At 47.5% G+C, this 23493-nt stretch overlaps 2 protein-coding genes across 2 annotated transcripts; both read right to left on the bottom strand.

The window, feature by feature from the left end:
- Positions 1-2281: 2281 nt before the first annotated feature.
- LOC308409580 (ras-related protein Ral-B) lies at positions 2282-14155 on the bottom strand. The gene is made up of 5 exons (XM_080902423.1): positions 14003-14155; positions 7019-7208; positions 6452-6660; positions 5680-5857; positions 2282-5178 (listed from the first exon to the last, which is right to left on the bottom strand). The coding sequence occupies exons 2-5, from the start codon at positions 7130-7132 to the stop codon at positions 5056-5058; spliced, it is 624 nt and encodes a 207-aa protein (XP_080758549.1). The 5' UTR covers positions 7133-7208; positions 14003-14155; the 3' UTR covers positions 2282-5055.
- A 2655-nt stretch (positions 14156-16810) lies between these two features.
- Positions 16811-22903, bottom strand: rmp64 (ribonuclease MRP subunit p64). Its single transcript, XM_080902315.1, has 9 exons — positions 22774-22903; positions 22484-22638; positions 21290-21378; positions 20860-20988; positions 20646-20723; positions 20257-20552; positions 20099-20157; positions 19802-20016; positions 16811-19723 (listed from the first exon to the last, which is right to left on the bottom strand). Exons 1-9 carry the CDS (start codon positions 22856-22858, stop codon positions 19420-19422), a joined length of 1410 nt encoding a protein of 469 aa, XP_080758441.1. The 5' UTR covers positions 22859-22903; the 3' UTR covers positions 16811-19419.
- Positions 22904-23493: the final 590 nt, after the last annotated feature.

The following is a 23493-nucleotide window of genomic DNA, read 5'->3' as shown; positions in this document are numbered from 1 at the left end:
GCACAAAAACTGGTCCGCTGGTATTTTAGGCATTTATTTATCAGTCGGCCTGCAGTGTTTCCATCTCTGTTTCTGGATACCTGCTGAACGAGCTTCCTGCTGGGGTTTTAACCACAACACAACACATATCGCCTCTAGCATCAATAATTGTGGAAGAACAATACATCTCCATGTGCAACGGCACCTTTAACAACCTTCCTGATTATTTAAAAAACGTGTCCTACAAGTTAAATCGGTGCCTCTTTGACAGCGTGGCATTTCTGATGTCATGACATTGACGCTCATCGAAGTGAAGGTCCGATGTGCTCGCTGTAATGTCACTGCAGAGCTGCTGCAGAGCTGCTTTCATCAGTTTAAGCTACAGTGAACAGTTGCATCAGATCCTGATAATGAGTTTGTGTCTCATCTGGTAGTGATTACAGGACTGTGCTAATGTGTGTAAACTGCCAGTCTCGTCTCTGGTGAGATGCTGAAATAAGGTCAGCATATCCATAAAAACTGTGGCTGTGCCTTCTGGCTCAGATAATTTTCCATATGCACAATAACTCAATCAAGCTGCTTTTTTTCTTAAAATTCTCAGCCAACTGAAGAAATCAGCACTTCAGCGCATCGTTCGTGTCATTCTGCTCGTCTCATATTCAGAATCAGTCAGACCACTCTGGATAGCATCATATAAAATACTCTTAATGCTTCCCCCAGGTACACCTGCTCAACCATTCGTTAACACAAACATCGAATCGGCCAATCACATGGCAACATCTCAGTGCATTTAGGCATGTGGACATGATCAACACGACCTGCTGAAGTTCAAACATCAGAATGAGGAAGAAACATGAACGTGGGATCGTTGTTGGTACCAGGTGGGCTGCTCGGGCTATTTCCAAAGTTGATCGACCCACGAGCAGCAGTTCTCTGGGTGAACATTGTGACCGTGTCCGTCCCTTTGCGACCACAGTGCACCATCTTCTGAGGGCTGCTTCCAACTACGTGCCACATCCTGGTCTCTTGAACCTGAGTGTTCTCAAATGGCCTTCACAGTCACCTGATCCAACAGAGCCCCTTTGGAATGTTGTGGAACAGGAGAGTCACATCAAGGACGATCAGCTGACAAACCTGAAGCAACCATGTAGTGCAGTTTAAATGATAACAAATAATGTGAACTATCCAAAAGAATCTCTCACTTCTGATCTTGGATGGTGATTTTCGGTCCTTCAGTGGTTACTTGCCAAGAAATACTGAGTGGCTGTTTGAGGATGGCTTGTCGTTGCCTATAGTCTCTGATGTTAGCTTGCTCATCCATCCAACCATCCTCACATCTCCTTCAGGGTTTCAGGCTCAAAATGCCTAACTTTCCTTAACTGCTAAACAAACTGTTTTGGTCTCTTTAGCTAAATTAGCCTCCATAACAGCTGCACATGGGTCAGTGGACACTGATACAGGCAGCTAAAGCTAGCTGTGCTTCACCTGTTTATTAAGGACTGTAGCAGTGTTGGACCAAGTTGTTTGCTTTGCACTTACTTTCACCAACAGAAGCTCCGGGTATTTGTCTACTGACAGAGTGCTAGCATGTTAGTAATGTTAGTAATTAGATGGTGTCTGAGTCTGTGTGATACATACAGTACATGGATGGAGCTAGCTTGTTAGCATTAGCCAATAACTGAGCACTCCACCCTAATATTAAAAACAAAAAATAGCAGCAAAGAAATGCTTTCAGCTTCAAACTGTGCAGTCATAAACTAATGGATGACATCATTATACACAGTCCAGGGTTGAGTCAGTCTGGACATGCCTGCATCTTTGCTGCGCCCTGACACATCCAACTCAAAGAGCTTCGACCAACAGTGGAGATCATGTGACGCCTGACCAACAGACACCGAGGACTCGCCCAAGGTTCGACTTTACCGATCCAAAGGAAGAATGATTGTTACCGCCATCATTGCTCCAACAGCGTGGTGCTGGTGATGATGCTCCACCTCAGCAACACAATGCAGGGCAAAGTGAGCTGTTCACAGCAGAGCTGCTGCGACAGTGACAGCACGGAGCTCTATGGTCAAATTATATTTGGTGATTGATTTTGTGTTGCAGATACGGTGTCTGTGGGCGGGTTTATCACACTTACACCAGTGAAAACAAGCTCATTCATTCATTAGCGGACCACGAGAGGTAAAGTCCACCTTGTCCAATGAAAGCTGTTTTGATTCATAAAAATTAAATAAAAAGATATCTGCCATCACTAATTATGCGATACTATAATGAATATGAATGCGCACAGCCATTAATGTTCCATGAACTAAATGTTTAATAAGGACTGACAAACATTCATTCAGTCAATCAACAATCACCAGTGGATGAATCCTAGTAGGGAGCACAGTGGCATCACTGGTGCTCAGAGCAGGCCTGCAGAACAGCAACACTGCCATCCTGTGGGCAGAGCGTGCACAGGCGTTTCCCGCAGAGACTGCACGCAGACAGCAGGATGTGGCACAGTCGCTAAAATAGGAGTTATTCTCTGTCCGCTGCATTTATCTTACAGGGCGAGCACAATTCCACCGAGTCTGTTTCTCTTTCTGTATAATGAAGGACTGTGATGGTGCTTTATCACTCGCACATCCTCATCCCCAACATTAGCTCAGATATAATGAGGGTTACTCAGAGGACGGGGGCCTCTCTGCAGAATGATAAAAGACCCCAGAGTGTGCCGGTGACACAGCATCGGTCATTAGCCGGGCTCACTTTGCCCTTTCATGTATTTCTAAATAAGTGCCTTCCTGTGGGTTTAACAGACCACCTAATCTGCCTACTTAGAGGCGCAGGCGAAGAGTGGGGATCCAGAGAGGTGAGTGTCAGGCAGGTAAATGTGCTTATCAGAGCTGTGACATGTTTGGCTTCTCTGGTGGAAACGCTGCCACAGGCTTTTAAACCTAGTAGGTTTCACCGGAGATGGAAATTACGGAGGATTAGTGTGTTTGTGTTAAGTATGGAGGAAATGTGGAGCCATTATCATTACAGGCTGAAACTCCCCACACTATTTCTCATGTTAGCTTTCCCTTTAGTTGCGCGGGCCTATATGATCAATAGCGAGCTGAGGAGTCTTATCTGTGGCGCGGTACAGACGCCGGCCCGGAGCTGCTGCACAGCCTGAGGACGTGAGGGATGTTTCGGCTCGGACAGTGAAGCGTGGCTCCGCTGAAAAAGAGCAAATCCATAATCCCGGAACATTATATAAATAACCCAGCTTGAATACTCGGGGACGTTTCAAAATGAGGCAGAATAAGATGAAGTCAGATTTAACAGCAACACAGGAATAACCCCAGCTGTGTGGAGGAGGGCGGCGTGTACCTGGAACTACAGCAGCCCCTCCTGTAACACCAGGGAAGGAGCTTCCTCCCACCCTCCACACGAAAACTATTTTCAAAGTGATGTATGGTCAGTCTTTGCCTGGTGATGTAGTCAACCGTGTTTTCACACTGTGAAATGAGTTTCAGTGACCCGGCCGCCCCCGGGGCTTCAGCTACGAGAGCCCACGACCGGTTCATCTCCAGGGTGGCGTCACACAATTCCTGCCGTGTAAGATAAGGCTGTGAGGTTAATATAAATGGTGCTACTACATCACTGTCAGATTGGAGAAAAACAGGCCGTTGGCACTCTTCTGATGGCAGAGGAACAATCGATGCAAAGTGAGTGAGTGCTGGGTTATTTGACCAAACTAGGCCGTATGCCCCACGGGGACCACGGACTGGCAGCCACGTTTCAGTGGATAATGTCGCTGTAACTGTGGCCATAAAGTAAGTGGCTCCGCTGCCTCCACCAGAGGGCGCTGTGCAGCACACCAACGTTTTTACATCTGTCTGCAAGAAATCGGACATTGAATCGAGCTCCTTTACAAAGACATGAAAAAAGGAAGAAAAGCATTTATTCAGCAGCTCTCAGCCGCCAACAAACACACAGCAGGGTCACCATGAACATCTGAATACACAACAGCTGGAGCATCAGAGCTTCACTCAGACACACAGCAAGGTAAGAAGGTTCTCCCACAAATGCACACACACACACACACACACACACACTCTTACACAACATACATACCACACACCCACAAACATAGTTTGAATTTTTGTTGGCACAGCGTGACTCAACACAGCATGAAGCCACTTCTAAGGTACTGACAATGTAGTGCATGTTATTCAAAAGAAGATCAGGACTATGGAGACTAACAGACTGAATGCATTAGCAGGGTGGCCTCCTGGATTGTCGTGCCTCCCAGCACCGATCCAACCTCGCTCCTGGACAAACGGTGGCGTCTGCGCTCTGAGGAGGGTCACACCGACGTGGCAGAGCTCTCTCACCATTCATTTCCCACATTCTTAAAATACAGAACAAACGTTAAAATATCTCATCGCGTGTACGTGAAGAGAAATGAGTGGATTCTGAGTCAGCGAGGATGTAATTTACAGCTTCACTGAAAATGGTTTTAACATTGATTTATGGTGATCGTGTCAGGACACGACTGCACTGCGTGAACCTCCTGGGATGAAAAAACCTCAATTCCTCGCATGAAACTGAAGAAAAATATTCAAGAAACCTGCAGGGGGGGGGGGGGGGAACCGGACATTAAACTTGCAGCTTCAGCAGCTACTGCAAACACAAAGTGGGCGATGGAAACCTGCTCCACAGAGAGGCCATCAGTGTACATGCAGTCTACACTGACTGCAGGCCCAGATTAGAGGAGGCGAACAAACTAACGGCTTTGTAGAGAGAGAGGAACCAAAGGAAAGGCAGTAAACCGCTGAACGTGTCCAGCAGCACAGTTAGTGTCAATGGCAGTTTGGTCGCTGGCTTCCTGTGAGCCATCAAGCGCTGCAGTCGCCGTCCATCCTCACAGCAGAGCCAGTCAGCTTTCATTCATTCAGATTGGCAACATAGTGGTTGCGATTGTTCTAGACATGAAACTATAACAAGCTATCAATAAAAAATAATCAGATTCATTGAGATCAAAGACGCTGAGCTCTGCTCCTCTGTTCTGTGGAGCTTTGTGTTTTCAGGTCCACGAGGAGCTCAAAGTAAACAGCATCTCTCCCTGAAGCTCTTCTTGTTCTTCTTGTTCTTCCCTTTCCCGTTCTTGTCTTTGTTTTCAGACATTTTCTTGCCTCGCACTTCACGCATCAGGTCAAAGAACACCTGGAAAGAAATCAATCGCATATTTATAACACATACAGGACTCGTGTGTGAAAGAGTCAAAAGCTCAGCTGTGCAGAAGCTTCAGGCACGTTCCGATTCCTCAGTACTCTATGTGACGGCTCCCAGTAAGACCAGCAGCACGCGGGCGTTGGTACAACTCATCGGGCGGAGCGGGTCACCCGTGTGCATCAGCACGCCCTCCCCTGCTCGATCTCAAAGGCTAAAATTCCCCAAAAATAATTCAAAAAAAGAAGTGTGGCAGGTCCACAGAGATTAAACCAGCTCTCAGAATTTCTTTGTTTGCTGTATGGAGGGTCGTGGGCATTAAACCTCCCTGTGCCCGCCCACCTCCTTCCTGGGTCTGGGCCTCATCCCAGTGGGTCATGCTGGAAACGGCCCCACTGGGAGGCGCACTCTAATTTCTGTTGAATCACGTTTACGTCACCTTCAGTGCCTAAAACTTGAGCACAGCTCTGTGCTGGTGCGTCTGAGTGATGATACCTTGTCAACGTTGGCTCTAGTTTTTGCTGACGTCTCCACGTACTGGACGCCCCACGCCTCGGCCTTCCCAAGGGCCTCGTCCACGGGCACCTGCCGACGCTCCTCCAGGTCCGACTTGTTCCCCACCAGCAGGAGCGGGATCTTGTCCTCTTCTGCCTTCACCCGCAAGATCTGCTCCCTGTGAGCACAAATGATTATTTGGTCTTTCTCAGGACGTTTCCCCAAATCTAACATGATAACCAGCTGGCAGCGTCACAGAAACAAAGACTTTTACAGGTTGATTAGCAGGATCGGGGCCGGCGCTTTAATGTTTCCACACTGTCGACGGACGTGCTGCCGTCATGTACACTGCTGAAAAACACTAATCTAACTTGCACTGTAGCCGTTTGGAGGATCCCATCCTCTCCCCTCTCAGCGAGCCTCAGAGGCTGACGTGTTTGATTCAAAGTGCTGCTGACTAACGTTTGCATTAAGCTTCAGTGTTTTGTTGCTGTGCTCTAATCCTATCTGCACCTTCCTGCCACAACACGTCCACACTGACACGCCTCCCCACTGACACTGTGACGTGGGTGTGACTCTACACGATCTGGATATTCATGTATTATCCAGACACTGAAAGACACTCGTGGGTGCAGATTGTTGCTGATGTGCCGACTCTGGATACTCTACAGCCGATGTGTAACGAGCGACGATGGCTGATGATCAGTGATGTCATTTTTAACCACTCGCCGGCTTTCATTAATGGCACCAAACTGAACGCACGCATCCGTACCTGAACTCAGCAGTGGCAGCGAAGGACTCGGGCTCTGTGATGGAGAAGACCAACAGGAAGCCCTCCCCGCTGCGAAAGTAGTTGTCCCTGATAGCAGCATAGTCCTCCTGCCCGGCGGTGTCCAGGATGTCGATCTGAGCCTCCTCCCCGTCCAGAACCACCTTTTTCCTGTAGCTGTCTGCTTTGGTGGGCTCGTAGTCCTCCACAAACTACACGTGAAGAGGCAGAGCAGTGGCGCCTGATCAGCAGTGACTCAGCAGGCTAACATGGAAATCAGACGCATGGACAAAAACGCCTGCAGACATGCTGCTGGGAGCCGGAGCTCTCCCCGACACAGGTGGGGACCAGTGACAGCAGCGCCTCTGTTAGGCAGGAGTGGCTGTTAGTCTCAGGCTACAGGGAGCAAGGGACTCATTTCACATTTATGGTAAACCACTGAAAACATCATAAAGGTTGCAAATAAAATCCAGATAGTAAAATAAATGAAGAGTGGTCACGCCTGCAGCCAAACCCCCTCATCTGCTGTCGTGACCTTGCTACAGCAGTGCCTTAGAAGTGTTAACTCACCTCATCGTACATGAACTGCAGGGTGAGGGCTGACTTTCCCACGCCGCCGCTGCCCACCATTATCAGCTTGTGCAGCACCAGAGAGCTCTGGTTTTTACCCTTATTGGCAGCCATCACTGGATTCTTCTTTGTGCCTCTCTTAAACACTCAAACACATGTGCACAGGTACACACACACACACACTCACGACCTGTAGAGGACAAGAGCGGAAACATCAGTGCGTACAGTAAATAACCTCCGTGTGCCGAAAACACAAGCGTACCGTGGACGAGCGCGAGGACAGATGACAGCTGCTTCTTAGCAGCTTTCACTCTGACTCGCTGTGCCAGGACTCCAGGCTGTGCTCCAGCTAATCTTAAATCTTAACCCCCATCATCTCCATTAAAGCACCAAATTGCCTACTCGTGAATCCTAGAACTTTATAAAGTTCGCCATCAAAAGGTCATTGCAACTGATCAGAAGTAATGAAGCCATCATTCTTCAGTGCAAAGCAGCATTTACAAATGCATTAAACAGGCCACCGTGTGCTAAACTGGTTAAAGAGCAGGGAGACGTGCCTGCCATCTATCTGCTCTGTAATGGCTCTGCCCTCACAAGGTGAAAGCTCACAGTCAATTGCTTTTACCCGACTTCACAACCTTCTCTGTGTCAGATACGATAGCTGCCGTGCCCTCACCTGCTCTATGCTGTGGACGTGGTGCTGTGGAGTGCATCAAATAAGGTTCACAACAAATCAGCAGTCTAACAATGTTTACCTGCAGTGCTCAGCAGGAATCAGAAGTGCTTCTTCATTATATGTTTGAGCACGGCCGACAGCTTCAGTCATAACCAGCAATGTGTGAAAGCCTGTTGATCTGATCAGTTAGGAGATGACTGAGTGTCCGAGGAATCTTTTCCTGGCACTAAGCGTTTCTTATCTACCACCTTTACACGAAGCGTCACAGGAGCTTGTATACAAGCAGGCAGAAAGTCAGACGCGAGTGGAGCTGGTGGACGGGCCGTGGTGGTAAAAACACTTCACTTCCTGTTGTCACAGTTAGTGTCACACATGAAAACCATGTGACAGTTCGTGCTGACATCATTGGTGGACTTTTTCCTGTGGTAGGGACACGCTGTGTTTATATGTAACTGCTCTCTCGTACTCTCTACTTAAATCACAAGGCTTAAACTAAAAGCTCACAGCAGTCAACAATCAGTCAAAGTCCCGTGTTCAGAAGGAAATGCGTTACTGCAGACATTATCAGCTCACTGCTGTAACTGAGAGGCGATCGTCATGAAGAGAAGCTGATGTTTTTGCATCCATATCATAGGATGCATCTGTGACTGTATCTGTATCCTGAGCTCTTATGACCCATCGCTTCCTGCAGAGCAGCCTGCTAACACAATTCCAGCCCTGATAAACACTGATGACTTTCAGTCCTCATTAGTTAACCCCCATCTGTGTTTAAGGCATCGTCACTCCCCGTTTGTTATCCGCGCTGCACCCTTGACGCTCATGCCGGACAGGCGAACACTCATCAGCCACTGACGCGCAACAGCTGGCCACTCCGTGCACGAACCATACGAGCTGAGATGAAGTCTGCACAGTCCATCACAGGAACCCCAGCTCCCTCATTGGGACGATGCTGAGCCTCCTCTGAGCTGTCACACTAACAGCAGCACACAGCTGATTCCTGGCGTTATTCTAAATCTGCTCCACCCAAACAGCAAACACTTCATTTCACAGAGTGGGCTCAGTGCTCACACTCAGGAACCTCCTGCCTCTCACACATGTAATAGAAGAGCTCTGCAGAAGCTACAAACTCCTGGAGGGAAATCAAACAGCAACAACCTGTGTGTGAACGTCAGTTTCTTTACATCGTCTGACAGCAGAACTCGTCTTGCTGCGTCAGCCGTCGTACGATAGCTGCTGATGCCGGCGATGAGGCATCGTGGTCTTCCTATATCCTAGCAGGAAGTGAAATCTGATCTGTGCTCTTCCTGTCTTTGTTATCAGTCACAGGCCAGGATACCCACACAAGCCTATACATACCCAAACACCCATCAGGAAGGCAGCTGACACAGAGGAGGGGTCACCGTGTAAATTATTTACTGCGACCCACTTCTCCGTACGCCAGCGCAGACACAGACTCCATCATAAACAAAGCAGTCAGAGCCAATAAACTCAGGCAGTGTGAAACATGCGCATCATCAGAATCAGAATCAGAATACTTTATTAATCCCGAGGGAAATTAGGGGTTACAGCAGGCAGCACGCTAATGGCGCATGCGCACTCACAAAGGAACCATCATGTGTGCTTAGTGGAAAGTTTCCGAGGGAAGTTCACACAGCGAGGGTGGGGCCGTGTCACATTTCCACCAGCTGCGCTGCGACTTTGAATGCAGGGCCAAAATCAGGGGACAGTTGCAAAAGATATGAAAAATTCATATTTAAGCATGACCCACATCCAGGAGCTGAGTGCGCGCGGTGCTGGTCCTTCTTCGGGGCGGTGGGGTTATGGGGGGAGCCTACAAGGCCGCTCTGGTTTCTAAGGCTCCTGAAATATAGATGACACCAGCGCAAGAATTCATTAAGATTCCCTTTGGAGAACGGCCCGATGTTCCCTCTGCACTCATCCTCACACTCTGGCAAAGACGTACGGAGGTTTGCAGAGACTCTCGCAGATCCTAACAAAAGATTACAGCAAACAGAAAGTGTGAAGCACCCAAACTGGATTTATGTGCCGAGTAAAGCCGAGACATCTGAGCCAGACTTGTAAAGAGCCCGAGGATGCTCCGTCTTTCCACATTCGTCTGATCCCAGGGGTGGGGGGGATTTCCTCTCCCTGTCTGATGAAGAAAACAGTGATGTTTATTCCCTAAATAACAAACCTCCAAATTCCAAGGATTTCCAAAGGAGATCAGTTAGTTTTCTCATCTCGATACCGATCCACTGAGTCAATCACAACACTTATGTGGCCCACCGATACGTCGCGCATGCTAAACAGCTTTCACTTTAATGCTTCTGTCCTCTCAACACTTCCTTCTTTTCCAGCAGAAGTGAGGGAGCACACAGTTCCCACTATAACCATAACTGGAGCTCGCTGTGATAAAACAATACGATGGAGGTAAGAGTACGAGCAGGTCACACACAAAAAAATAAAGACCTGCGGGGTTATTTACCAAACATCTGGGCATCAGGAAATGATTTTTCCTACTTTCAAAGACAGCACGCAGCAGCACGAGAGACATCTTCAAAAAGCGAGCTCCCCACTGTGCATACTAACGACCCTGAGCCAGGAGAGTGTACAGAGAAGCCTTTGACCAAACTGGGCAGCAGGGACCCGGATCGTCTGTAACAGTCCTCGCCCTCCGGCCGCAGCGAGCGGGACCTTTCAAACAAACGTAAACGCATACGAAGTCTTCACTGATCCCTGCAGTGGATCAGCAACACGCCTTTAACACAAAGCAGATATCGTTGCTCCCCATGCTGCAGCTGACCCTGATGATCTTATCCAGACACTCGAGTCGTTCCCATTCCCGGAGCATTCCACTGGACTGATTCACCACGGAGAGACCGATGAGTCCACTTCTCAGCACACATTTCATCACAAATGTATTTGTTCCTGCTGAGCAACTCCCAGCTGCCCACTACTTATCTCTCATTGCAATGTAAACATATCTTTTCATTTTCCTGACAAATAATCACAACGGGCCCCGGTACATACCACCTACACCAGCGCAGCGGCCTGCAGTGCCGCCCCTGGAAGAAATAAAAGCACCACCTCACATTTCCGCTCCATCTGTCTTCACGGAGCCGGTGGTGACGGTAAACTTCACTGCTCTCACACTGTCTGTACCATCGGAGAAGGCGAGGTGGTCAACCTCAATATGCCTTGTAATACTTCCACGCTGGAGCGAGACATGGTGCTGCGGCCTGCAGCTACAGCTTAAACACAGACGTGGGTTTAATGAGACAGCGAGGCGACTGGACAACTGTGTGAAATCTAATCTCCCAGGCTTTGCATCTGTCGAGCAGAGAGAGCGACAAATACTCAGTTTAAAGATGTTGCTCGTCCCGACCGGGACAGTTACACTTTCCCCTACTTTACTCTGTAACAAGGCATCGATACAGAAGCCAGGACACGGCTGTAAAGTAATAACCAATATGATGGTTTATTGCTTTGCTAACCAAATGATGTCCGTGTTTGTGCTTCCCCTTCAAAAAACTACCGGTTATTAAAGCAGATACAGTTACAACCTGAAGGACGTAAAACATCCTGAGGTCTCCACAGAGGCCTGAATGAGTGAAAGACCCCGGCCGTGATGCGTTAATTAAAACTGAAACACACCGACCCTGGGCTACCATTGTGTTCCACAAACACTTATTTGCATAAGCAGTTCCTCTTCCTTTAAGGAAACAGGATGTAATGCTTTCCATATTTGATGTGTTACACATATCAGTTACAACTACTGTGTGTAAATATCTGGACATCAGAACATGTCGGTGGGCGTCTTCTAGAGAAGTACACCGAGTGCTCGTCCAGGCCGAGTTTCTACTTCTAATTAAGTCAGACAGAACTAGACAAAGCCCCGTCGGCCTGCTGAGTAAGGCGCCGTTTATCACTGCTACGCACTTACCTACATCAGCACACAGCCTCACTTCTATTTAATGACAGACCTGAGAGGATGGCACTAATGCTAATGCACAGCAGGAAAAGACCGCAGCGGGCTTTCAAGATAATTCAGTGAACTTAAGTTACATAAATAACCTGCATGACTCTCAGCACAGACCGTCTGTTAGTCAGTGGGCAGCAGCAGCCTGACTGAGCAGGTTCGTCAAGAGTAACCAAAGATAATGATCCACACTCATAACATTCACACTCGGTTCACATCGATATGACATCTACCTGAAGTACCTCTGCAAACGGACCGTCTCAGTGTCAGCAGCTCTCAAATCAGCGTCTGTGAGCGACAGGCAGAAACAACCAATAGGACGGCTCGTTCAGCAGACTACAACCTCGGCTCAGCGATCGCTTTCTGTCATCTGATCTCTGATCAGCTGTACTTAGAAACAGTGGGTAGAAAATGTGACTTCAGCAGCTCTGTGTGTTTGCTGTGGACCACATTACAGCCCAGATTTCACAGTTGTTCTGACAACAAGAGAAACTTTTACTTACTTCACTTGTGAGTTTGTCTGCATTAAAATGCAGTACGCAGGCTGTACGTCCCTGCTGGTTATAAATGGGTTGTTTCATGGTTACTCCTCAGAGCTACACATTGACCAAAGCTCACCATTCCTCTAGGTTATCCACAGCAGGATTTCCTGTTCCTGCGGGAATGTCACCGGCTAAAGTAATTCACTGGGATTTCAGATCTCCGGGTCACAGGAAAGTGTCAGTTTGGTTATTTCTGCTTTACGTGCTGTCACATAACTCTTCTGATATTTGTACCATTTTCTGGAACATAAAATTACTGGAGATAAAAAAAACTTTTAATAAAGTTTCAGTCATAGTGATTTTTTAGCAGCATGCTATCAAACTCCACTTAGCTCTGACCCAAGAAGAAGTGAGAAGCAGCCCGTGGGTGGATGTTAGCTCAACATGAGTACCCACTGTCCACGTAGGAAGAAGGGAACCTTGGAGGAGTCTCCAAAGGTCGATTCTGTTCATCTGGACGTAGCGTTTTGTGGGAGAAACGTTTCATCATCATCCAGCTGACTTCTTCAGTCTCAGCTGCAGGTTTATAATCTTATAATCAGTACATTTGCATAATGACTGAAACCAGCCCACTGAGGAACAATGGGCTGGGAGGTCAGTTCTTTCATCATAACCATAAACCTTGGAAGAGGCCTGTGGGGCTGGGGGGTAACTTTCTCCATAAACATCTCATAACACTATAAAAATGGATATGGGCCCTTTAAATACAATTTCCCCCAAAACAAATAAAAATGGCCCACCAGCTTTTAGAAACCACGGGAATTCCCACAAAACTGATGACCTGCTTTTCCTGGAAGAGCTGTTATTGTGCTTGGATCAGCGCGGTGCTCGGGAGCTGTTTACGAGGGTTTCAGAAGATCACGAGACTGTGAGCTTACAGGATGTCACTGCTGCTTTAAATGAGGTGTTAGTCAGCCCAGAATGACACGAGTCTGTGTGATGAACCACACACGGTCACTTTCCCCTCACACAGACCCACAGCGGGCTTTGTCAAAGAGAAGGAAAAGTGCTGCTGCTTTGCCAGCATCGTCCCTCCACCAGCACCTCAACTGTATACATGTAAACACGGAGCACTCACCTAGCTGCCTTCCTCCTCACATTTCTGCACTTCACCGGAGGGTTAAAGTGACCATTGCAGGGCCTCCAAAGTCAGGGGGCTGACAGAGGTGTCCCTCCATACAACAGGAGAAACTCCATGTATGATTTTCTCCGTCACATACAGACAGAGGACAGGTGTGACAGCACCAGCATGATCTCAGTGTTAGCACACCAAACTGTCCTTTTCGCTGACATCAGCTGAGTTACAGGAACATGAGCCGGACCTGGCTCACTGGGTGTGTCCACTCATCTTCCCAGAGGTAAAAACTTTTCAGCAACTACCGCCAAACAAAGTAGAACCGCTAACTTTACCCAGTCCGTCTCTAAACGGTAACTTTACACAACAACAGAGCAAACAGGAGCGGTAAAGCCGCTGTAGTGCCACAGCACAGCCGTGGAGAGGACAGGCTGTGCTGTGTCTGTGTTACCGAGGCTACACCGTCACTGGAAGCTAAGCTAACGACCGGCCAAACAAACAGCTCGTGCCTGACGTTAGCTTCCACAGAGACAGCTAATCAGTCACCAGTGTGTGTCCCGGTGTCCTCACAGCCGTGGGTGCTGAGAGGACAGCCTTTGGACCCGCGGGGTGCTCGCCCGTCCTTACAGCAGGTGCGGTACCGTCAACCTCCCCAAAGCCCCGGTTACAGACTCACGGTGTTCCGCTTGACCGGGGCTGCCCGGAGCCTTACCGAAGCACGATCCGCTTGTCTGCCCGAGGCTGCCGCTATCTTGCTGAGCGCGTTAACAGCGAACACAGAGGCATTGGTCTACATATACAAACCGCTCCCGCAACAAAAGCCCAACCTTCCGGAAGTACAAGCTGCAAACGGCAGGATGTGACGTAATCAGCCTGACTGCCAGCGTTTACTTGGATTTCTAACTGGACAGGATTACTACTAATAAAAAAAAATTACTACTAATAATTATGAATTATTAATTAATAATTTTAAATAAATAACAAAAAACAGTTCAGTGTAACAGAGTGGTGTAAAACTAGCACAGTTACTGTCTATGAATCCTCGGAGTTAATACTCAAAACATGTTGTAGGAACTTTTAAAGACGACCAGGTTTCTGTGACGTGACACCGCAGGGGAAATAAACAATACTCTGAATTCAGTTCAGTTTGATTTATACGCCACCAAATCACAACAGCACGAGCCTTACGGAGCTTTGTATTGTAAGGGAAACCCCACAGCTAGCACACGAACCCTGCGATGGTTGTGTACAGTGACGGTGCTCCAGCAGCAGCTTCAAGAATAAGATTATCAATATTATGATCTACAATGAAAACAACAAGTACTTCATACTGACGGATGTGAGGTAGTGCGAAATGTTACATAAACCAATGTGAAAATCATTTTTAACATGAAAAAATAAATAAAAATAAGACGGATTGTGGAAAAGCAAATTCTTGTGAATATTAGAGCAAAACTCAAATAAATAGCTCTATAGCTTTAACACTTTAAATATGAGAAACAGACTTGTGTCCTGACAGGTGTGTTCACCTGTTACAAAGAGGAGAGGTTTCCGAGGACGGTGGGAAGGACTTCCTGAACCGCTCTTTCTCGCAGCGTGATTGGATAATTCTCAGGGAGGAGGAGCTCTGCTGACCGGACCGGAGCAGTTGTGATTAGTGATGTGCGATACCACTGATTTCCTTTCCGATCCGATACCAAGTAAAATTCAGGGTGGTATCGACGATACTGATACTTTGTGCAAAAACTTACTTTATTTATTGTATCTTTTATTGTATCTCACATTATAGCATCATCATGATTACAGGACATCATATTACTTGCTCTTATCGCTTAATAATGCAGAATTCATCATATAGAAATAAAAAACCTGAAGTTGTGGCTATTTGAACACGCTGCCTGCCTGCAGCACTAAAGGACTAAAGGAGAGACGTCTGTCTCGCCCTAGCAGCACCTGTCCCTCTCCTCTTCAGTTTGCCTCAACATACGCTCGTCCTATTCTGTGATCTGATTTCCTGTGAGGTATCTCACGAGGTTAGTGGTCTTGCCACAGCACCTCACTGTCTTGCCACATGTATTGCAAACCACATCTCGGCTGTTTGTGGAGGTAAAATACGTCTGCACGTAACTCCAATTACACTCAGCCATTGTTGCGAGTGCGCACGCCAGGGGCTGGACACAGTTATACAGCCGTATTTTGCACATGACTATGAAAGGCAGAAGAGGAAGTAGTTCCTTCCAATGTTGACAATCCAAATGATATAGTTTCTTTCCACTGTGTTCCTGTTAATGATAAACTACAAATTTACCCTAAATGACTAAAATATCGATATTTTAATGTGAGAATCGATTCTAGAACATAAATGACTGGTATCGGAGGAATCGATATTTCAGTATCGATCCGCACATCACTAGTTGTGATTGTCCATGATGGAGGACGGTGTGTTTAGTGAACTGCGGCCCCTCACTGACTCAAACACCTCCAGATTCTGACCAATGAGGTTCCAGCTTGGTGGACTAGTTTGCTGATGCTGCTACAGACGGACAGAAGTTCTCCAGCACAAACGGAAGGACCTGAGGTTCCTCACAGAGTCCAGTCGGCTCATCCCCTTCACTGTTGGTCCTCCAGTCTGTGATTCACAGAAACGCCCACTGAGACATAATATTAAGAACAAGTGTTGTAGCTCAGACATGCCAGATCAGCAGTTCCATGACAATAAAACCACCTGCTGTCAGTGAACCCTGACCTCTGGCTAAATACTAGCCAAAGTAAGAATAAAGAGAGCGTCCCAGACATGTTTTGCCTTTTACAGAAACTCAAAATGTGAGTTCTCCTGTCCTGTCGTAGAAGAAATGTTTTATTCTGAGACACAGGAGCAGCACCGCCATGTCTTCCTACATATTGTTAGAACAGAGATGATGATTTTTTTAAAGATGCATGGCTGATGCTGTGAAGATAAAATCCAGGTGTGATGCTGAGACTCAGTCCTGTTAAAGCGGATGTTGCAGCCGACCTTAAGCTCGTCTAGTCGAACGAGCCAAAGCAGAGGCAGTGCAGCTCTTATTGCAGTGTAATGGGCACTGTGCCTCTTGCAAAAGTGTGTATAGAAAATGAATGAGTGGATGGAAACTGCACGACGGGGACTTTTGCAGACCACGTTTATGGAGGTGGCAATAAAATGTCAGTGAGCTCTCTGGGCCGGTTCTGAGGTTTGTAAACCACCGTCTGTGCTCACACTTTTTAATCCTTCTCTTTATTCTCTATTCATCCGAGAAAACTGATACATGAGACAGTTTTCTAAAATAAAGGCAAAGATGAGATATACACAAATTATATTATTGTTTATATTCAGAGCTCACATCGTTAAAATTTAGACTTTGCATGGTTTCTCTTTTTCCCCAGTCTGGGTGATTTTCTGCCTTCGTTGTTCCACTGCAGGCCTGGCTGAGGAGTGCACGGCACCATTACTCCATCAGCTTTTTCCCTCCTGTGGAGGTAATGATGTGATTAATTTAACACACCTCAGAGTACAAATGTTGACAATCCCACAGCTCCGTGCTATAAAAAAGCAGAGCCTTTAAACATTTATGGGCACAATTCCTCTTTTGCTATTAAGGTGTGAGGAAAATAAATTGAAGAACAGTAAACTGGGAATACAGACCTTTATACCCGCCCTGGAGAACCACCTGCAAAAATATATATTTATCTGCAGCGCCGACTCAGCCGTGTAGAACCAGCTCTTTACAATTATGCTATTAAACACGTCCCAGCTGACAGAAGACGACCGCGTGGTCTCGCTACACTGACCAGAGGTGCACGCGCCGCAGACGCCGCGCTGCACGCGCCTGATAATGATGCTGAAAATGGTAAAAGTGGATCTATTTCAGGTAACAGTCCGCCAACACTGGACAATGGAGGGGCTGTGTCTAAGTTAAGGTGAATGAAGACCTGGAAATATAAATTCATCTTATCACAGCAACACTTTGTAAAACATGAAAGCTACACATGCACAGTCTGTTTGATCTTAATGGGATATTCACGTGTTTACAGACGCAGACTGGAGGTTTGTGCTGCCTCTGCTGTTTATTTTGATGTTAAGCCTTCACATGCATACTGAGTGTAGCTGTAACCAGCTAACATGTAGGTGAAAAACTTCACTCCAGACTTTTGAGCTTTGCACTCAATCACAGAATCGCTCAAAGCTGCAAAATCAAGTCTAAACCGAGGGTCATCTCCCAGTTTAGACTCAGTGGGGCTTTGAGCCGTCACGCCAAAAACTAAAGAAACCAGTTTAGACTCGAGAAACAGAAAGAAGCCTGGAGAAAGATCAAGTAGACTTAAAGCACAAGCTCAGGTCAGATGAGATGAAAATAGAGACGGTGCTTATGTCTTGACGAAGAAGGAAGGAGTCCAAAGAAAACCCCACAGTGAAACTCGGCAGTGGGAGTCCTGTGCATCTGGAACTGGGAATCTCGTCAAGGAGAATCATGGAGAAAACACTCTGCAGCAAAACTGTGTCTGGGTCGTGGCTTTGACAAAGACCTCGAACATGTGTCACTCCTGATGTAGACCGACCTCCAGAAGAGTTACTGGCCGGCACAAAGACACGTCTGCAGGGAGAACTGAAGACCGTCAGCTGTAGAGGAGCGCTCGTGATCCGGGACTGCGCAGTAAAAAGGCAAAAGTGCAAAGAAATGCTACAAAATACTGAGAGACCTAACTGACGTAGGTTGTTTATTTTATTATTTATTAACATTTAGCATTAGTCCAAGGTTATCGATATTACATTTAAGAAGAACAGCAGGCCTGTGTGGTGATTTTGGTGAACAGGAGAAAGTTCCCTAATGTTACAGAAGTATTACTTTTTATTTAAATGATAAATGAGACAAGTGGAATCAAGACTAACCTTCTGCCTCAGCTCAGTTTCTGCTCTCATACATGATGCAGACCTTTACGATTTTCCTCCTGCACCTCTTCCTCACCTCCAGGCTGTGAAAAATAAAAGAGTGGACCCTGACAAACCCAGAAAGTTAAGTATTGTGTTCAAATAGATCTGGCAGTTTGATGTGAGACTGTAACTCAGCCCAGTGAAGCTCTGACGGAGATGAAAGCCGCAGCGTTGGTGCAGATGGGACGACTCCATCTTCTTTGGCAGGTGATGATGAAACATAGTGGCTGTAACAAAACAAACCTTTTAGCTTGTGTGCCGGCTGCTGGTGTCAGAGCAGGACCGGTGCCCGTCTGTCTGCTAACAGAAGCCACTGCAGGCTCTGAGACGCCTTCAGCACAGACTCATTCCTGCTGACACCTGAGCCGTCTCACGCTGCTTCGGCCGCGGGCCGTAGGATGAAAGAATTATTCCGTATTCCCAAAGATGAATCGAGCCTGGAATTTGTCTGTGCGCTGATCCTCGAGCCCACCAGGGGGAGCCAAATACACCAACTACTGTAAAAGCCTTGCTCAGATCTGTAGTGCGTGACTTCGAACATTATTAAAAACTGGCACAGCTGCACAAACGGATTTAAATTTCCTTCAGACAGACAGAAGAAGCACGTAAACATGCTGCCACTGCATGCATGCTTCAAACCATAAGCACAGGCTTCAGTCTGCATGCTCATTAAATAAGCATTCTACTCACACAGTCATATTTCAGCTCCATCAGTTAATTTATTTTCTCTTACATTTGATTTCACACATTCACTGTATCAGGTGTCTAATACTGGGTTGGGTTCATTCATCATGGCTCTGCTTTGAGACTGCAGCCAACATCCTTCAGGCAAGTTCAGGAAACCAGCTCGGCTGGACCTCAGCAGCGACGCTCGCTGTGATCTTTAACCGTTGACGTGCTGTGCATCCACAGATGCTTTACTGCATATCTTGATGCGAACCAGCGGTTACACGTGTGTATGCGAGCAGCTGGAACAGGCGTACCTAATGAAGTGGCTGGTGAGTGTGTGTTCCATGCGTACCCAAATTAAAACAGAATCTTTTAGTCTGGGGGGGTTCAGTTGTTTCCGTGCTTTATAGCTTTTAATGAGAGACACATTAAACATGGCGAGCACAGCTTCTGCTTCCAAACCTGCTCAGACTGTTCGTCTGTCTGTGACCTTAAATCGGCGCTTTCGGGCTTCACAGACCTGCAGAGGCAAAAATGTCATCGATGTCATCGTGAGTGACCGTGCTCCGACACGTCGCCTCTCGAGCGGTCCCGCTTCTCAGGTCGTCCCCGCTAAGTCGAGCTCGTGTCTGTCGTCCCGCCTGCTCTTTCCTTTTTACGCCGCCTCTCATCATAAGCCTCCTGAGAGTATGAAAACGAATTCTCCCGTGGACACGTCTCCTCGAGGCGAGCGAACGTAAGGTCTTTGGCGCTGATCCTTCTGGAGATGAAGCCCAGCAAGCTTCCTTTTTGAAGGTTTGCAGCTTCCTCTGGACGCTGAAGCACGAGAAGAGAGAACATGAGCACCTCTGCAGAACGCTAAAGGAAGACTTCCTGAGAAAGTGTCGCTCTTACTTGTGGCCCGCTGCCTCCAGGCATTTCATCTGCCGGCACTTTAACTGCAGGAAGGTTAAAAGGCGTTTTTCCTTTCCCATCCTCTGGGATTTGCACCAGCGAATCATCTCGTCCACACGGATCTCCAGGTGTGAGAAAGAAGCAGCATCTCTCACCTGCTTCTGGAACTCGTGTCTCCTGTCAGCTCTGCTCGTTTGTTTGGGCGTCGACTTGCCCTCGAGTCGCAAGAAGAAGAAGTAAATACGTGAACATGAGAAACAGTAAAAGTAGAGACGAGTCACGTGCTTGCTCACATACCTCTGTGAAAGTCCTGCACAGCTTGAAAAAAGACTTCCTGTCTGCTGCGAGGCCGACACCTGGAGAAATATCAGGGATGTGAGTGGAGATGTGGGGAGGTTCACGTCTCACTGAGGTCACGTTTGCGTTGGGAAAAACAGCGCATGAATGCAGACTACCTCTTATAACTGCAACGCCGAGGTCTTCTTTGAGCTTTCTTTTCTGCGTGCAGGTCTTCTTGGCTTCAGCTGGAAGTTTCTTCGCCGCCTGCTTCTTTTCCTGCCGCGCTCTGCTGTGCGCCGCAGGCTTGGTCAATAACAAAGCATCAGAGGGACCGAGGAACTGAGCCAGATCAGCTGGCAGGGAGAAGTCTGTGAGGAAGGGCATGGGCTGGACTCGGGCTACGTCTCTGAGAAGCTCCAGGAGCTGCCAGTAGAGGCCGGACAGGGCGAGCAGCACGCCACGGAAAATCACCCTGAGAACGCACGAAATACAACGTGTTAACACTTTCTGCAGACTTAGTGCGCTCTCTCTCTAAATGCACGTATGCTGCAGAAAACGTCCTGACCACAGACGGCTGAGCATGCTGGTTATCACCACGTTCAGGATGACAAACTCCTCCCACTTCATCTGCTGCTTTGCGAGTCTGAAACAAGCAGCTGTTAAGGGGAAACCTGCAGAGGGCACGAGAGTCAGACTTGGTTCAGATGAAGACATCCGCACGTCGTTCACGCGGAGATCGATGCCGAGTCTGAGAACAGAACGGCCTCACAGAAGGATACGTGAAAGCTCTGCTGCAGCGACGCAGCGTGCAGCTCGTCAGCCGAGCGGCCCCCAGCACTTTGAGACAGATCCACTCCAGCGTGGGCTGACTGGGAACGACACACTGGCCGTCCTTGATGCTCAGCTGCCTAAAACACACAGACACACACCACTGCAGACTGTGGCAGAAACTGACATCCACACAGAATTTCACAGTTTGAATCTCCGTCCTATCTTCTATAAAGACGTCCGTCTGCATGCTGAGAGGACTTCATTCATGCAGTTGCCCACCCCCGGTCTACTGTGGGAATAACACACATTTTCATTGTGCACTCAGTAGATAAAAGCTGAGTGGACTGGTTCATGAATCCGACCTGGTCACAGCAGTGAAGGTTCACGATGAAGACCTGCTCTGCACGTCACACACTTCACAGCGAGCCGCAGACTTACCTCTGGATCCTGTTCGGACACAGATCTGACAGTTCCTGAAGAGCAGCATCGAGCTTCATGTTCTTCAGCCGGTTCACACACTGCTCCACCTTTGAAGGAAGGAACATGTAGGTTAGTCTGCTAGTTGACTAAGGCCAGAACACCGGCCTAGTGAAAACATCTGGATGATCTCCGAGACTTCTGGGAGAACATCCCGTGGCCTGAGGAGACAAAAGCTGAACGTTGGGAGGTTTGAGTCCCGTTACATCTGCATTAAAGGAGTATTGTGAGCCTCGCTACGTGCTGCCAAACCAACGTTTCATTAAAGGCATAATCAATCAATCAATCAAGTTGTTGAATACAAACATTATTTTGTGATGATATTGGGCTTCATGTGTTTTTCAGAACTTTGCATAAAACTGCGTTTTGAATGTTACTTTAAATACTTAGATCTAAAGTTGGAATTTGTAATGTTCTTGGATACCGGTGATGACGTTTGTTTCAAAGCTTTAAATAAAAAGATCAGCTGAGCTGAGCAGTATTTTGGCTGCTTACAAGTATAATAGAAGAACTTTAGTCGTTTTTTTGCTTTTTTTTAAATCTTAATATGACATTTATGACTAAAAGCAGACTATACCGGAGTCATATCGGTATCCAAATCTATGACATCAGTATAGGACATACAGACGTGGCGTCATCCATCCCTACTGTGAACGACAGGCTGCCTGGCTGCATGGAGGAGGAACATGTTGTCGTCGTGTTGGTGTTGTTCCCACATCATCATGAAAATGTTGTTCCAGGATCAACATTGCAAGTGACCAATCACATTGTTGTGACGTTATTCTTTTGCGCGCCAAGCCATTCGTGCATTTATGAAATTCCAATGTTGCAAGGACAATATCAGTTCTGCTCAGCGTTTATTAAAGGGTTACGGTCAGGGTCCGTTGATCGGCGGACAGAGGCGGTTTCTCGCAGCTTAAGTACAGTTTTTTGTTTTACGGCGGGTTTTCCCGAAGTCGCAAAAGTATGACGTCACAACATTCTGATTGGTCACTTGCAATGTTGATCCTGGAACAACATTTAGTATGTTGATCTGGGAACAACACCAACACGACGATATCACCTGTACGTGACTCGGAGCTCAGGTGGGCGCGCTCCGAGTTGCCCTGAGCTCTTAATGAACACACCCACGGTTGCCCTGGAGACAGCGCTCACCTGCTTCAGTGCCTTGAACGTCTTGTTGCCCCGGTAGCTGTTGTTCAGGACGTACAGCAGCTCGTACAGCAGCCTGACCTCCGTCTGAAGCATCTCACTGCGGAGCAGCTTCAGCACATTTTCGCGCTCCGTCAGCAGCGTTTCAACGTCTGCAGCTGCACAAACACAAACACCATCATCATCGTCACCTCACAGCCACGCGGCGCCGAGTCCTGGCTCTCCCACGTGGGTCGCATGCGGCGTGTTATTTCGCACACAGCACGTCAGTGACCGCGCGCTGCGGCTCGTACCTGTCTGTGCGGTGAAGGGCACGCGGACAGCGGACACGGCGCTGGGAAAAGGGACGTTGACTCTGTTCCAGAGCTCCACGGCCATGCTCGAGTCTGCCTGAAAAACAAAATACGACCCGGAAGTCCCACAGCCAATGGCGTTCGAGCACGCGTAAACGTCATCGTCTGTGTTAAAGGCACCGCAGTCGCCGAGTGTGCTCTGCTAAAGTACTTACAACACAAATGATTCCTCCGAGTAGTTATCACGAACTGATCAGAACAAAAGCGTAGAAACAATAAAGGCCAATAAATATTAAAATTATGAAAACACAACGAGGATAATGACAATAAACGTGTTTTAATAGAGCAATGGATTATTAACACAGCATTTGTAAACATATACGTTATTCCTGTTTGCACACAATAACAGAATAATTATTTCATCCAAACAAACACGGTGAGGGTCAAAACTGAAGCCCCTGAAAAAGTGACCTTTATACTGAAACACAGCACAAACCACCGCTGTGCCACAAGGTGCTGTCAGGAGAACAGCACTTTATTGTGACAGTACAGGCAGGAAGCAAGCACTCAACTTCAAACCGAGGGTCGTCTTCCACTTTACACTCATAGAGGAACTTCAGCGAGGGGTCGATGTGAAAACCTCCATGTGAAAGAGTTTCTTTCAGCTCCTCTCACAAACCGACAGCATCATCATCACCTCGGTGTTCTCCTTTGTGCTGC

Source organism: Rhamphochromis sp. 'chilingali', assembly GCF_963969265.1.
Source record: "Rhamphochromis sp. 'chilingali' genome assembly, chromosome: 14".
Classification (NCBI taxonomy): Eukaryota; Metazoa; Chordata; class Actinopteri; order Cichliformes; family Cichlidae; genus Rhamphochromis; species Rhamphochromis sp. 'chilingali'.
The sequence above is the reverse complement of the archived record's forward strand: the minus strand, read 5'-3'. Positions and strand labels throughout refer to the sequence as shown.

What these genes read in the sequence shown, in the direction of transcription:
- LOC308409580 (XM_080902423.1), bottom strand. Translation starts at nt 7,132, where the DNA reads ATGGCTGCCAATAAGGGTAAAAACCAGAGCTCTCTGGTGCTGCACAAG. An exon ending in GCTGCCACTGCTGAGTTCAG is followed by an intron (nt 5,858 to 6,451) that starts GTACGGATGCGT and finishes TTGTGCTCACAG; the next exon opens with GGAGCAGATCTTGCGGGTGA. An exon ending in CTAGAGCCAACGTTGACAAG is followed by an intron (nt 5,179 to 5,679) that starts GTATCATCACTC and finishes ATTTCTTTCCAG; the next exon opens with GTGTTCTTTGACCTGATGCG.
- rmp64 (XM_080902315.1), bottom strand. Translation starts at nt 22,858, where the DNA reads ATGGCCGTGGAGCTCTGGAACAGAGTCAACGTCCCTTTTCCCAGCGCC. An exon ending in GCCCTTCACCGCACAGACAG is followed by an intron (nt 22,639 to 22,773) that starts GTACGAGCCGCA and finishes GTGTTTGTGCAG; the next exon opens with CTGCAGACGTTGAAACGCTG. An exon ending in AGCATGCTCAGCCGTCTGTG is followed by an intron (nt 20,553 to 20,645) that starts GTCAGGACGTTT and finishes GTGCGTTCTCAG; the next exon opens with GGTGATTTTCCGTGGCGTGC.